The following is a 13,985-nucleotide window of genomic DNA, read 5'->3' on the forward strand; positions in this document are numbered from 1 at the left end:
ATCCCATAAAATAACTAATACTGTAATTACCTTATCAACATCGCCAACACGACCACCACTAACAAAATCATTGGACAACCACCACCAAATAATCCAAAATCTACACCACCACATTTATTATCGTCATCACTACCACCTCCATTTGCATAACACCAACATCACCAATAAAAACACCTCAAAACTCTGATAAAGCAATAAATCGGAGGAAGAAACCACCACAAAAATATCGCAGCGACTATGGCACAACGTCGCGACCTCAGGCAACAACTCAGTGCGTGGTGTCGCGGCCTCTAAGTGCCCAGGAACACGATATCGCCTCAAGTCACATGTAGTGGATAATGGGAAGAGAGAGAAGAAAATTTTAAAGTTTGAAATTGGGTAGGGTGTATTGGCGGACCAGTACCTAGTGAGCACCCGTGGTCGCGCGTGCTTGATCCATTGAAGCCATTTTTGTTGTTGTTGAGAATAGGCAAACGTTTAGGATATATTACTGGTAATTCATTTTCATTTCAACTATTCCTTCTAGCCAAGTTGGTTAGCGCTTGCATGTGTTTCTTGGATATCCGGAGTTTGAAACTTTTGTCAATCAATTTATTGTATAACATTTTTAGTTATACAATTTTTACCAAAAACTTATTGTCTTCTTGTAATAAGGAAAGTGCATAGGGGAATCGAACCTGTGAGCATTTCATAGATATATTGAAAGTTTGATCATTATGACACTTGCTGAGTTGTGATATTAAATTTAACAAAATAATATATGTTAGATTTTAGCGATTTTAATGCAATTGTAAAAATTCTAATACCGTGCTCTTCCTTTGAATTATACAAAGCAACAATGTCATTTGGTGAGTACGATTTATTCTTATAATAGAATTATATATGTTCAACTTTAACAAAATAATTATTTTATTTGAATTTTAAGCCTTGTTTGATTCTCATTTAATTCATAATACATTTTTCTTTTTCTTATTTTTTATGAAAAATTCTTTAATAAAATAATATTACTCACAAAATTAAATTTTTTTCTCATTTTTAACTACATATTTTCCATCAAATCACTATTTCAAAATGCATTTTTTGTAAAAAAAAAAAAAAAAAGATATCAAACATATTTTATTGCGGCTGACAGTCCACGATCGACAGTCAACAGCCGCTCATGCTAACTCAACATCTTGATTCACCACTGGTGGGTGTCATGGTTTTGGTAGGTGGTGGGTTTGTAAATTTATTTAATTTTATATATATATATCTGATGAAGATTTTCAAGACTCCAATGCGAAACTGGAGAAAACGAAGAAAAACCTATAGAAAATCCTCACATATCAGTTGTGTTTTGAACAGAGTTAATTTTCCATAAATTTTTTGATGTGAAACCAAATCTTCTCTACAATCTGAACTAGAGTCCATGCATAACAAGCACAGAAAAACACGTAGAGAAAGAGCGTGGTGGTTATGTTCTTGCAGTGGCTTCATTCAGAGGCGGAGCTAGAAGATAATAGTTGTGGGGTGCAAAATTTGAAAATTATAAGGACTTTTTTCAAAAACTTGAAAAACCTTGGACAAAATAACTTATCAGAAATTTATGTAAATTCGCCTCCAACTTTATTAGAAGAAAAGGGTATGGAATATTGGAATTGGAGTGGCAAGTTAAGGACCATCAACTTGAGAAGCTAATCTGACGGTTAGGGAGGAGAGTTAAGCTTGGGAGGATAATTGCAATGGGGTGCGTAACCTTTGACAAATGTGGGAATAGGTCTCCAGCCTTCAAATCTTGGCAGTGCAATCCCCAACTTTTTACTTTTGTGCAGCATACCTTCATGGATGGTTTCGTCCAAATCGACGTTAAGAAGCACGTGAGTTGTAAATGTTCAATTTTTAAATGTAGAAATCGTGTTAAATTTATGAAAATAAATATATTGCAAATAAACAACGAGTATAATAAGATGATATATGTGGAATCAAGCACCAACAAGCGATGATAAAAAATAAATCGAAAAACGAAATTCAAGTGTGGTTCAGTAGAACTTGTCTACAATGAATCACCTGATCTCTGTTGAATAAGCTTGGGGAATACTCTATATGAGAAGCATTTGATTCCACTAGGATTTATAAAGGATATATCCAAGATGTCCAAAAGGACCTGTGCACCTATAGAATTGAATAGTTAGGGAAGGCGCTGCAAAGATGTGAAAGTATAGGGACCTATTGTACTTTTTCATAAAGGTTAGGTGCTCACTGAAATTTTCCCTTAAATTAAACTGTAACGTATGAAAAAAAAGGGGGGGATTTGATAAAAAAATCCTAGTCAAACAATGATATTGGTAAAATAACATTTCTTCAACGTTTTTTGGTCAAATGGCCTTCACTTACAAAATACAATAAATAAATAATGTTAAATATCTAAAATGCCCTCACCATGGAAAATACCCAAATACCCCTTTCAATCCAATTAAATCTCTCAATTCATCTACAAAATATATCAACATGCTTTCTTTGTGGTTTCTTCCCTAAAATCTTGTTATTCATTGTATTTTTCTTCTATTTTCTTCAACATTGTGAGCATTTGAACAAGAATTTTGGTATTCATATTATCTACATTGAAATCTCTACTATATTTAAAGAAAAAGAAAGATATTTTTAAAAATCTCATTTACATTGGTACTTTTATTGTTGAATATAGTATAAAATGATACTTTCGTTTATTTTATTTTCTCATTTGGTGTATATTTGTACCGTCCGCAACTATTGGACGATAACGACACTATAGTCGTTATCTGTAGTGTAGAACGACACTACAATCGTTATCTTTCATGTAAAACGATAGTACAACTGTAATCTATTATGATCTGTCCGTTATTGATAATATATTATGAATACTTTGATAATTTAAATATGGTAACTATTTTCATATTATTTTAATATATATTTGAATCGATGAGCCATAACAAAATATATTTATTTTTTGTTATAACAAAACATCACTAGTGCCGTTTTTAGTATTTTACCTAGAAAATATAGAAATGATGTTCAAAAATTAAATATTATTGATCTAATAAAAATTTATTTTTAAATATAAAAGTTATCAATTATTCGTATCATGTTTACATAAGTAACGACACTTGTGGTGTTTCTATAACAGTAACAGCACTAGTGTTGTTCTCATTTTTCATATTGTCCAAGCAATGAGAGTATCTCTCAAATTATGTGAGCAGCATGTTCATCTCGCAATTTAGATGAGTTCAAATTATGGAATATCGAGGTCCGAAAGGCTCATGGTTGCTCATACTTATGTTTATCGACAGAACGACATAGGTGACGTTTAATTACACCTTTGTCGTTTTGTTGGTTTCTCTTATATTTCGTTTCATTTTCACCACGTCGACCTCAAAGATCGAACCTCTTAACATAAGAAAGTCATAATTATTGATTACATGACAAATAACGGTAGAATTGACATAGATTGTAGACGTCGCATTGATGAAATCACGAGTTATCATCCACATTCATTGGAAACAAAAGTAACGAGAGTATCTCCCAAATTATGTGAGAGATATGTCCATCTCGCGACTTAAATGAGTTCAAATTATGGAATATCGAGGCCCAGAAGGCTCGTGGCTGCTCATACTTGTGTTTGTATACAGAACGATATAGGTGACGTTTAACGACACCTTTGTCCTTCTATTGGTTTCTCCTATATTTCGCTTCATTTTCACTGCGTCAACCTCAAGAATCGGACCTTCTAACTTAAAAAAGTCAGAATTATTTATTACATGATGAATAACGATAGAATTGGCATAGATTGTAGATGTTGCGTTGGTGCACCATCCACATTTGTTGGAAACAAAAGTGATGAGAGTATCTCCAAAAGTATGTTAGCAGCATGTCCATGTCGCAACTTAAATGAATTCAAATTATGGAATATCGAGGTCCGAAAGGCTCGTGGCTGCCCATACTCGTGTTTATCAATATAACGACACAAGTAATATTTAACAGCACCTTTGTCGTTCTGTTAGTTTCTCCTATATTTCGCTTCATTTCCACCTCGTCATACTCAAGGATCGGACCTCCTAATATAAGAAAATCAAAATTATTGATTACATGACGAATAACGATAGAATTGGTATAGATTCTAGATGTCACATTGGTGAAATCACAAGTGACCATCCACATTCGTTGGAAAACAAAAATAATGAGAGTATCTCCCAAATTATGTGATCTTCATGTCCATCTCGCAACTTAAATGAGTTCAAATTATGGAATATCAAGGCCTGAAAGGCTCGTGACTGCTCATGCTCGTGTTTATCGACAGAACGACACAAGTGACATTTAGCGGCACCTGTGTCATTCTATTGATTTCTCTTATATTTCGCTTCATTTCCACCACGTCGACTTCAAGGATCGGACCTCCTAACATAAGAAAGTTAGAATTATTGATTACGTGGCGAATAACGGTAGAATCGACATAGATTGTAGTGTCATTTAACAACTCTTGTGCCGTTCTGTTAATTTCTTAAATATTTTGTTTCTTTTCCAATGCAACAACCTCAAACATCGGATCTCCTAACTTTAAAACGTTAGAAAGGTTGATCATGAGACAACGAACGGTTGAATTGACATAAATTATACGAAAGTGAGTTGGTGAAATCACAAATTATTGCATCGATTTGTTAGAAAATTTAATTATTGAGCGCATCTCTCAATTTTTTTAAATGGAATGTTCATATTGCAATTGAAATGAGTTCAACTTATTGATTTTTGGGGCATGGATGGGTCGTGGCTACGTATACTCGTCTTTATAGATAGAATGGCACAAGTGTCGTTTAACAGCTATTGTGTCGTTCTATTGATTTCACAAATATTTTGTTTCTTTTTCAACGCAACAACCTCAAATATTAGATCTCCTAACTTAAGAAAGTTAGAAAAGTTGATCATGAGAAAAAGAACAGTTAAATTGACATAGATTATACGACATTGAATTGGTGAAAATCACAAGTTTTGTATTGATTCGTTGGAAAATATAATTAATGAGCATATCTCTCATCTTTTATAAATGAAATGTTCATATTGCAGTTGAAATGAGTTTTGTGGCATGGATGGATCGTGACTGCCTATATTCGTATTTATAAATAGAACGACACAAGTGTCGTTTTCTTTACAGTAACGGCATAAGTGCTGTTCTCATAGAAAAATTATGTTTAGATAACGACACTTGTGTCGTTCTTTTAGAACTTTTCATCTTAGTAATGGTACAAGTGACATTCTCAATGACCTTTTCATCCTTTAAACGATACTTGTGTTGTTCTCTTAGAACTTTTCATCTCAGTATCGACACAAATGATTCTATTATTTTCAACAAAATACAAGTAATGAGCATGTTTCTTAATTTTTTTAAATGTCATATTCGCCTTGCAAGTTAAATGGATTCAACTTATTATTTCATGAGACGAGGACGGGTCATGGTTGCTTAAACTCGTAATGATAACCAGAATGGTGCAAGTGCTGTTTTATTATCAGTAATGGCACATGAGCTGTTCTGTTGATTTCTCCTTTAATTTTTATTTATTTTCAACACAACGATCTTTAGATTTTGGCACCCTAAGTTATGCAGTTCTTATAGTAATAATATAAGTTTATATTTATGTATGTCACTTGTGTTGTTCTCTTTGAATTTTTCATCTCAATAATGGCATTGATATCATTCTTAGGAACTTTTTAACTACTGTAACAGCACTTGTGGCACTTTTCATGGACACTTATAAATCAAATATAGTGATAGTTGTGCCGTTCTCATAAACGTTTTCATCTCAGTAACGATACAAGTGTCATTCTCATAGATAAGTTATGTTCTCGTCTTAGTAACGGCACAAGTATCGCTCTCATGGACAAGTAAATTTATAATCATAACGACAGTTATGCCACCATTGGGATGCTAGACTAACAATGAATGAGCATATTTCTCAACTCATATTTATACTAGAACGACTAAAGGGTCGTTTTCATTTCAGTGACGGCTTTTGTGTCGTTCTATTGATTTTTCCTATATTTTGATTTTATTTCAGTACAACGATTTCATATATTGGACCCCCTAATGAATCATAAACATTTTCATCTAAGTAATGATGTTTGTTCCGTTCTCATGAAATTTTGTAACAACCATGAAAACACTTCCATCGTTCTCATATTTCTCTTATAAGTTCAGTAACGGCACTTGTATCATTTTCATGGATATTTATATTTCTAATAACATAACATATACCACTATTATTAAATAACAACAAACTAGAGATGGATGTATAATTAAAACACAAATATTTAATTTAAAAGGCATTAACAAAAATGTAGAAAAATCAACATAACAGCACAAGTGCTGTTATTAATATGAAAACAACCCTTGTGTCATTATAGGGTTGTTTGAGCCCCCCTTTTTTTCAACAAATAAATTTTGTAATAGTGTTGTAATGGGGATTGTATGGTTAAAAAATAATAAAAAATTTTGAGTTTGTATGTAATATTATTTTATTGGAGAACATGTGATTAAAATAGGATCAAATTACTGTTCAAGAATGCATTTTGATAAAAAATGATGCTCAAACAAAGACTATACGTGTTAACATGAGTAAAAGTAGCTACGTCTAATCTATATTCTGAGAACTAATAGTGGAACTCATTTACGTTTTTTATGATATTGTCAAACTTTCTATATTACATATGTTGAGGAGTTCATTATTAAATGTTGTTTCGTTGAAAAAATCGAATGTTGGCGAAAATTTCATAACGACAGAAGTGTCGTTACTGGACATGAAAAGGACACTTGTGCTGTTATGTGTATAAATATAAGTATAAATAGTCACGTTCCATTCTTTTCTTGAAAAATAATAACCGGAACTTATTTATATTGTAATATGTACATGACACGTACAAAAATTAATAGATATGTTTATTAACTTAATCGACACATATAAGTGTGATAACTTATATTTTCACCATCTCAATAATATAAAAATTATATCATTTCAATCATTCTTTGTAACTAGTCAATATTTTTGTATTATATACGTTAGTGAGTTCATTATTAGAGTCATTTCGCTGAAAAAAATTAAACAACAACAGATAACGACTGTAATGTTGTTTTACTTTACAAATAACGGCTGAAGTGATATTCTATCTTTCAAATAGCAATTTTAGTGTTATTACATCCAATGGTTGTAAATAACACAAAAAGCACACTAAATACGCAAACAATACCAACTAAATATTATTTAATACTATATTTAATAATAAAAATGCTATATAGATGAAATTTCTAAGAGCATATTTCCTCTTTCTTTCTATGTAAATGTATGCTAACCAAACTCTTGTTCAAATGTGATTGAAGAGAAGAAAATATGTGAATACAATTTTGAGAACTTAAAATTGAAAAACATGAACGAGGAAGAAGATGTTATTTTCAAAAGAAAAAAAAAAGAAATTAGGGCTCTAAGGTGCATTTGAAGAAAAAATGACGAGATAAAATGAGAAAAATTGGAAAACATTAAGTTTTGCCAACTAAAATATTTTACATTTTTTTATTTGTTTTTATTATTGGTCAAAGATCATTTCACCCAATACATTATTTAATTGGGTCAAATGGCCAAATTCCCCCCAAAAAAATTATCGGGTGAAGGCGTATTACTTTGGCGGTGTTCTCAAACCATAATCTAAAGACAAGTTTAGCTCCTACTTGAACTCCATTTTAATTTTAATGGATTTTTTTCTTTATTCTTTCAATCATATAAACTTTAATAAAATAATATTACACATCGAAATCAAATTATTTTTTTATTTTTTAATTGTAGAAAAATAACTATTCCAAAATACAATTTTCTCAAAAAAAATAAAAATAAAAATAAATAAATAAATAAATCTAATTTTAATTGAGCAAAACAGGAGGTTAACGGTTAACCTCTCAACCTTAACTCTCCTTCTCGACTGTTGGATTTAAAAGACGTTACTGATCCTGTTGCTGGCTAGTAAAGAATTTTCTGATGATTCACAACCCAACTGCAGTTTGGAGATGTTTCAAGCAAAGTCTTCTCCAACTCATTTGACATGTAGAGCACGAGAGATATCTATGCATGATCTTGAGGGGGTGTTGACATGGGTTGTCAACAAGCTGTAAATAAAGAATCGGCCGGAGAAAGTCATGGAATTAATTTTTATTTAGATCCCCTTCTTTGAAGATATTAATTTTTATTTAGAAATCCTTTTTTCGAGGGATATGCATAATAATGTTTAATTGTTTTTATTTCTTCTTGTACCTCTATTTATATATGTGTGTAATTGTTGCATTGAATGAAGAGAAAAAGAAAAAAGAAATCCTTTTTTTGTATCAAATTCAATTCCTCCCTCCCAGGGCAAATCAAATCCTATTGGCCATTATTAATATTCTCGTGTTCGTACATTTCAATCCGATTTCTCCTCATTTCATTTCTGTAAGTAGCGGGTACATTTTTTCTTTTTTTTCTCCCATGGTCATTTTGATCCGTTTAATCTTTCAATAATGTGATCTTGCTTTCAATTCAGTACGTGCCAGATGCTTGTTATTATGTGTGTTTGAGTTATATGAATGCTAATTTGGGATTAACTTAATAGTGCAGTTGATTTACGTACGCGACATGTATGTTGTGTGGAATTGAGTGTCAATCGTTGCTTTGTTTTAACTACCTGTGGATGCAGAAGCAAGCATCTGTTAGTATGCACTTGCTTATATTCAATTGTTTTCAATCAGATTGGAATAGATCTATTGAGCTTTCATGTTTAGTTGTTGGATCTTTCATGCAAAACTTTTATTTATGTATGCAGTGTGCAGTGCAATTGTTATACACCTACATCTACATGCAAAGCCTACACAAAAGATTAATTTTTACGTTATAATCAAATCTTTATTTTTCTACATAGAAAGAAAGGCTACACGCTACACGTGTTTCTTTCTGTCATCTTTTGGAAAATTCACGTGGAAGTCTTCTAATTATTTCTGCGACTTGTTATTTGTTAAAGAGACATACATTTGAAAAGTAATTCTTGTGGAGCATGAATCAAATCATTGCAACAGTATGAAGGTAACATGAAGTGTATCTAAGATGTAACAGAATGCAGCTGCTGGTGAGTGAAGATACTACTACCCCAAGCTATTGGTTGAATTGGAGATTCTTGCTATGTGCACTATTGGTCTTGGCGTCTGTGCTCATTGCCTCATTTCTGATATGGAAATATGAACATTCAGGCAATTCCGAATCTGAGAGAGGGGAGACACAGCAGGAGGGACCGCGGATTTTGCGTTATGATGAATCTTGGAAGCCGTGTCTGAAAGAAATTCACCCAGTTTACTTGGTGGTTTATCGGATGATAGCGTTCTGTCTACTTTTAGTTACCCTCAGTTTTGATGTTGCCACCAGTGGTGTTGAAGTACTTCTCTACTATACACAGTAAGTCGTCTTCATCTTCTGGAGTACAGATAAATGCAATATTGCTAACAAATTGATACAAACCCAAATATGAGTTAAGGCCTTCTTTGGTGACACTAAATGTGACGAAAATGCATAGTTTCTTAATTTATGAAGTATCTGTCCCCCGGAATCTTTGTTATTGAGTACTTTTGATTAACTCATGGAAATTGTTGTTGACTCTCTCTAATTACATGTTCTTTTGGCTCCATGCAGTTGGACTCTAACTTTAGCCACCATCTATTTTGGGGTATGGACGTATGGGTCATTCATTACATTGTTCCTAGCATATATACGGAATGTGTCCATGAAGTTACTGTCTTGAAACCTGTGATGTGGTTGCAGTCTCTATTCAGTGCACAGCACTATCCATGCAATGTCTAATACTTTTTCGTAATGGAAAATGAAAATTCTACAAATTCATCTCTTCCTATCTTAGGTTTTTTAGTTTCTTGTGTAGTTTGGTTTGTTGCTTTCTATCAACGGATGTTTACAGCAACACAAAGGAAATAGCTTCGGTGACAACCTTGTATCTGAGCTTGTGGAGCAAGGGTTATTTGTGCCTCTTGCCCATGGAGTAAATGAAGCTGGAGTCAAATTACCAGATGGACTGGAATGTCCAGGAGAACAACATTGTTTGCGAACTGCTGGCTTGTGCGGATACCTGTTTCAAATTTTATTCCAGGTATCATATTTTAATACTAACACATCTAAAAAGCCAGATAACGTTACGTATGGTTGAACCTATAATTCTTTGGCAAGTTCATCACACCTTCTAATGCATACTTCCGATGAGCAGATGACTGCAGGGGCAGTAACTATTACTGATACTCTTTATTGGACTCTAATATTACTCTACCTTCACATCAAAGATTATGACCTGAGCTTAGAAAGTGCTTTATATAATCTCTTCAGTTTCCATCCTTAAAAGATTACTGATTTATCTAGGACCATACACGCATCCTTGCAAACTTAATATATGCCTGAAGCTAAATACATTGGTGCCTATGAAGTACTATGAGAGGATCCTTGATTTGCAAGGCAAGATTCAAAGAAGCATTTGCCATTGACCTACTATGTAGCATGATTTTATGCAATATTATTGCAGAAGGGTACCTTCGTGCACACGTTCATACTGGTTAGATGTAAATTCGAAACATGGCTCTTCCTACTTCTGTGCTATCACTGATCCCTTTCCGTTTCAAGTAAAACCCTGGACTCGGGTAGCTCTTTTTCTGCCAGCAAATTTAAATCTGTTTTATCCCTAGTCAAGTTGAAATTCATGAATTGCTTCATTCTCTTTTATGTTTGTTATGAGTTTTATATGGACAAACAAGATGCATTTTCTTCATTTAGTTACTTGTATCACTTACAGATCTTCCACTTCATATGTGTACTATGGATCATTTATCCTGCCACATAATTGGCTCCAGATTTATGAGAGCAGGATAATCATTTTTCTTTTTCCTTGGTGGTAATTTGTAGACCCATGTGCCTACAAGATAGTTTCCAAAATGCCATAGCAAAACCTTAGCTTTGACAACTTGATGAAAAAAGGAGCGGTTTCTGAGAATACATTGACCAGATTTTATATCAATTTCTCAAGAACCGAATCCATTTTTCCGGGTTATAGTCGTGGACGCACATAAATGCATTCACTTCTTTATTTTGTTCATTTTTCCTCATCTGCTTATGCCTTGGGAGTGAGAGACTGAGAGGGTAATGGTGAAAGGCTCCTTTTCTTTCCCTTTATATACTTGTTTATGCTCTGTCTCGGCAACTTGCAAGTTGGGGCAGGCAGTGCTTATATTTCTGAATGGGAATTGCACGACTCCATTCTGTTGCAACCTCCCTAGGATCTAACGTAGCATCAAAACATTAAAGATTTCATCTTGAAGCGTTCATTGTTTGTTTTATGATTATAGGCTCATGCATGATATTTTATGAACCTATGGTATTATTATAGCGTTCAAACCGTTTCTTTAGGATAAAACATATATGGGAGGACCCTTAACTTTACCAGTTTCTTTTAGTTGAACTTTTGGCAACCCAACCAGCTTTTGAATGATAACTTTTCACTAATAACCAATGAAAGTTAAATTCACTACAAGCATATATGAAATAAAATATAGCATTTAACATTCCCCTCTGTTTCCAATCATCAATTCTTGCGTTGTATACTCACGGGTGCTAAGGATGCTCTCTTCTTTCAGCCATGGCGCTTTTTAATGATATAATCATTCATTCTTGTTTGTGTTGATGGTTTTCTGCTGTGGATATGCTACATGTACATCACCATTTATATATTTGTGTACATGTACATGATGTGGTGAAATATAATTGAATCAGAATCTCATCAACCTAACAAAAAGAAAAATCCCTCCACTCTCATTTTGACACATTGTTTGTTGGTAAACCATCATGTAAATAGTTATGTACAAAAAGTATTTTCCTTTCTACAGTCCAGTTTAAGAAATATGTCTCCATTTTTGGTCAGTTGAAGCTTGTAGAACATTCACTCAATGCTATCTTACTTCCTGGGGATACAGCTTTGAACAGCTCGGTGAGCTACTGCTCCACTTTCTGTACATATTTTACATGTTATTAGCATTTGTTATTCATTTTCATTTATGGGAGTGTGGAAATATTCTTGAAATCTTCTTCTTAGGGATTCCCTTGGCATCGGATCTCTTTCTTCATGTGGTTGACGGCTATTTATGTAGTCTTCCAGTGGATTCTTCATGCATACGTATCAATTTGGTAATGTCGGTTTCTCTATTCATTTTCATTGGAAGCATTGTCTTTCATGTTTCATTGGGTATTTTCCTGGTTTCAGGTGGCCGTACCCAATCCTTGACTTGTCACTTGAAGATGCTCCTTTATGGTTAGTTTATCAGCATCTAGGCATTTATGTGTACAGATACTGGCTTCCATACAGTCCTTGAATAACAAGTTCTACAAGAACGCTCTTTTGCGCATGGCAGTACCCATATCTGCTATGCATTTTTTTTATTTTTTTCACAACCTAGAGTCTGATTAATAGTCCAATTTGTTCTAGGTCAATCTTCTTAGTCTTTATTGGCTCCAATGGCTCCAAGCTCTTTATTTTCTTCCTTGATCCATTTAATATTTAATTATGGATGAGGAAGAAAAAAAAACTAAGGCATATCGTTCAAATCATCGATCTGGTCAAGTAAAAGTTTTGTCTTGGTCCTAGTGGAGCCTTGGTTGTGAAATGGTAAACACACTCTCCCACTAAGATAATAGCCCGTCGTGCAAGCCTCCACTAGGGACTCAACCCATTTGTCAGGAGAGTTCATAAACAAATACAGATCTTTTTGAAGAGGAGAAATAAAATCAACTTGAATTCGGAGCTACCAATGATATGTTGGAAGGAGGTGTGCTAAGGGGTTCCACTCGCTGCCTATGGGTCACTATATCTTTTTTGTAGTCATAGTTACAATGGATCAAATTTGATCTCTTGTAGATGTTCGGTCAGCACGATTGGATGGCCCTTAACAGTATTAAGAAAGAAAATGACTTAAAATTTTGTTTTGCATGTCATCTGGTCCTCTTTAATATTATGCACTAAATATTTACTTAATATACTTCAATGGGCAGGTATTTGGTGGTGGCACTAGCGCAGATCCCATGTTATGCTATCTTTGTATTGCTGGTGAAGATAAAACATTTGGTATTGTCCAAATGGTTCCCTCAGTCATATCAATTTTGCCCCTAAGACCTCCATCCAATATCAAGTGTTTCTTATAGTCTACCACTAAAAGAGGTATTCAAAAAGTATGTATCATTGGAAAGGTTCCCTGTGATACGTATCAATTTTCTTTGGGCAATTCTTGATATAATTGGAATAGATGGGTGATACATTTGGCAGAATGGAAAGTATTTCTTTTGAGATGTATGTTCGGCACAGAAAATATGGAGACGTTAACTTTTTTCTTGCAAGAAAGGGGTGTTTTTATTAGAGTTATGCAACTTATATCAATGATCATTATTTGATGTGACATTTAATTGATCAAACACATATTAAGTGGCTCACATATCCATACATTTAATTGGACACAAGGATTTCACCATGGGTAGTGCTAGGCATACAGCCCAACACATTACAGAACCCTAAAGGTTCTCACAAAGGGGTGGGGTCAGAAATTTTTTCTTCATTTTTTATTATATCGGGGCCCACGTGGGACCGACCCCATGTGAATGGCCGGTAAGACCTCAGTCAAAAAAAGCTCTGTGAGCTTTATGCTTTCACCATTAATCCAAATGATTGCTCTTTAATATATTTCTCGTTAGGATGGTAACCGAAATTCCATTCTTTAGTCTAAAATCAAACTATCGTCCACTGATTTTCATTCGAAACGCAAACATGCTTAGCTGTGTCTGGGAAAAATATTGGCCATGCATTCCCTAGCCGTCCCAATCATATTTCTTGTTTAGGTCCATAGCCTTCAACTTCGCAGCAATTTTAGGGAATATGGA

At 33.8% G+C, this 13,985-nt stretch overlaps 1 protein-coding gene across 1 annotated transcript; it reads left to right on the forward strand.

The window, feature by feature from the left end:
• The first annotated feature begins 10,066 nt into the window (after window positions 1–10,066).
• On the forward strand, window positions 10,067–13,424 carry LOC111402680. The gene is made up of 6 exons (XM_023031043.1): window positions 10,067–10,170; window positions 10,499–10,623; window positions 11,948–12,048; window positions 12,154–12,245; window positions 12,322–12,369; window positions 13,107–13,424. Exons 1-6 carry the CDS (start codon window positions 10,067–10,069, stop codon window positions 13,222–13,224), a joined length of 588 nt encoding a protein of 195 aa, XP_022886811.1. The 3' UTR covers window positions 13,225–13,424.
• The last annotated feature ends 561 nt before the right edge of the window (window positions 13,425–13,985 follow it).

The sequence above is a fragment of the Olea europaea genome, chromosome 10 (genome assembly GCF_002742605.1).
Source record: "Olea europaea var. sylvestris chromosome 10, O_europaea_v1, whole genome shotgun sequence".
NCBI lineage: Eukaryota > Viridiplantae > Streptophyta > Magnoliopsida > Lamiales > Oleaceae > Olea > Olea europaea.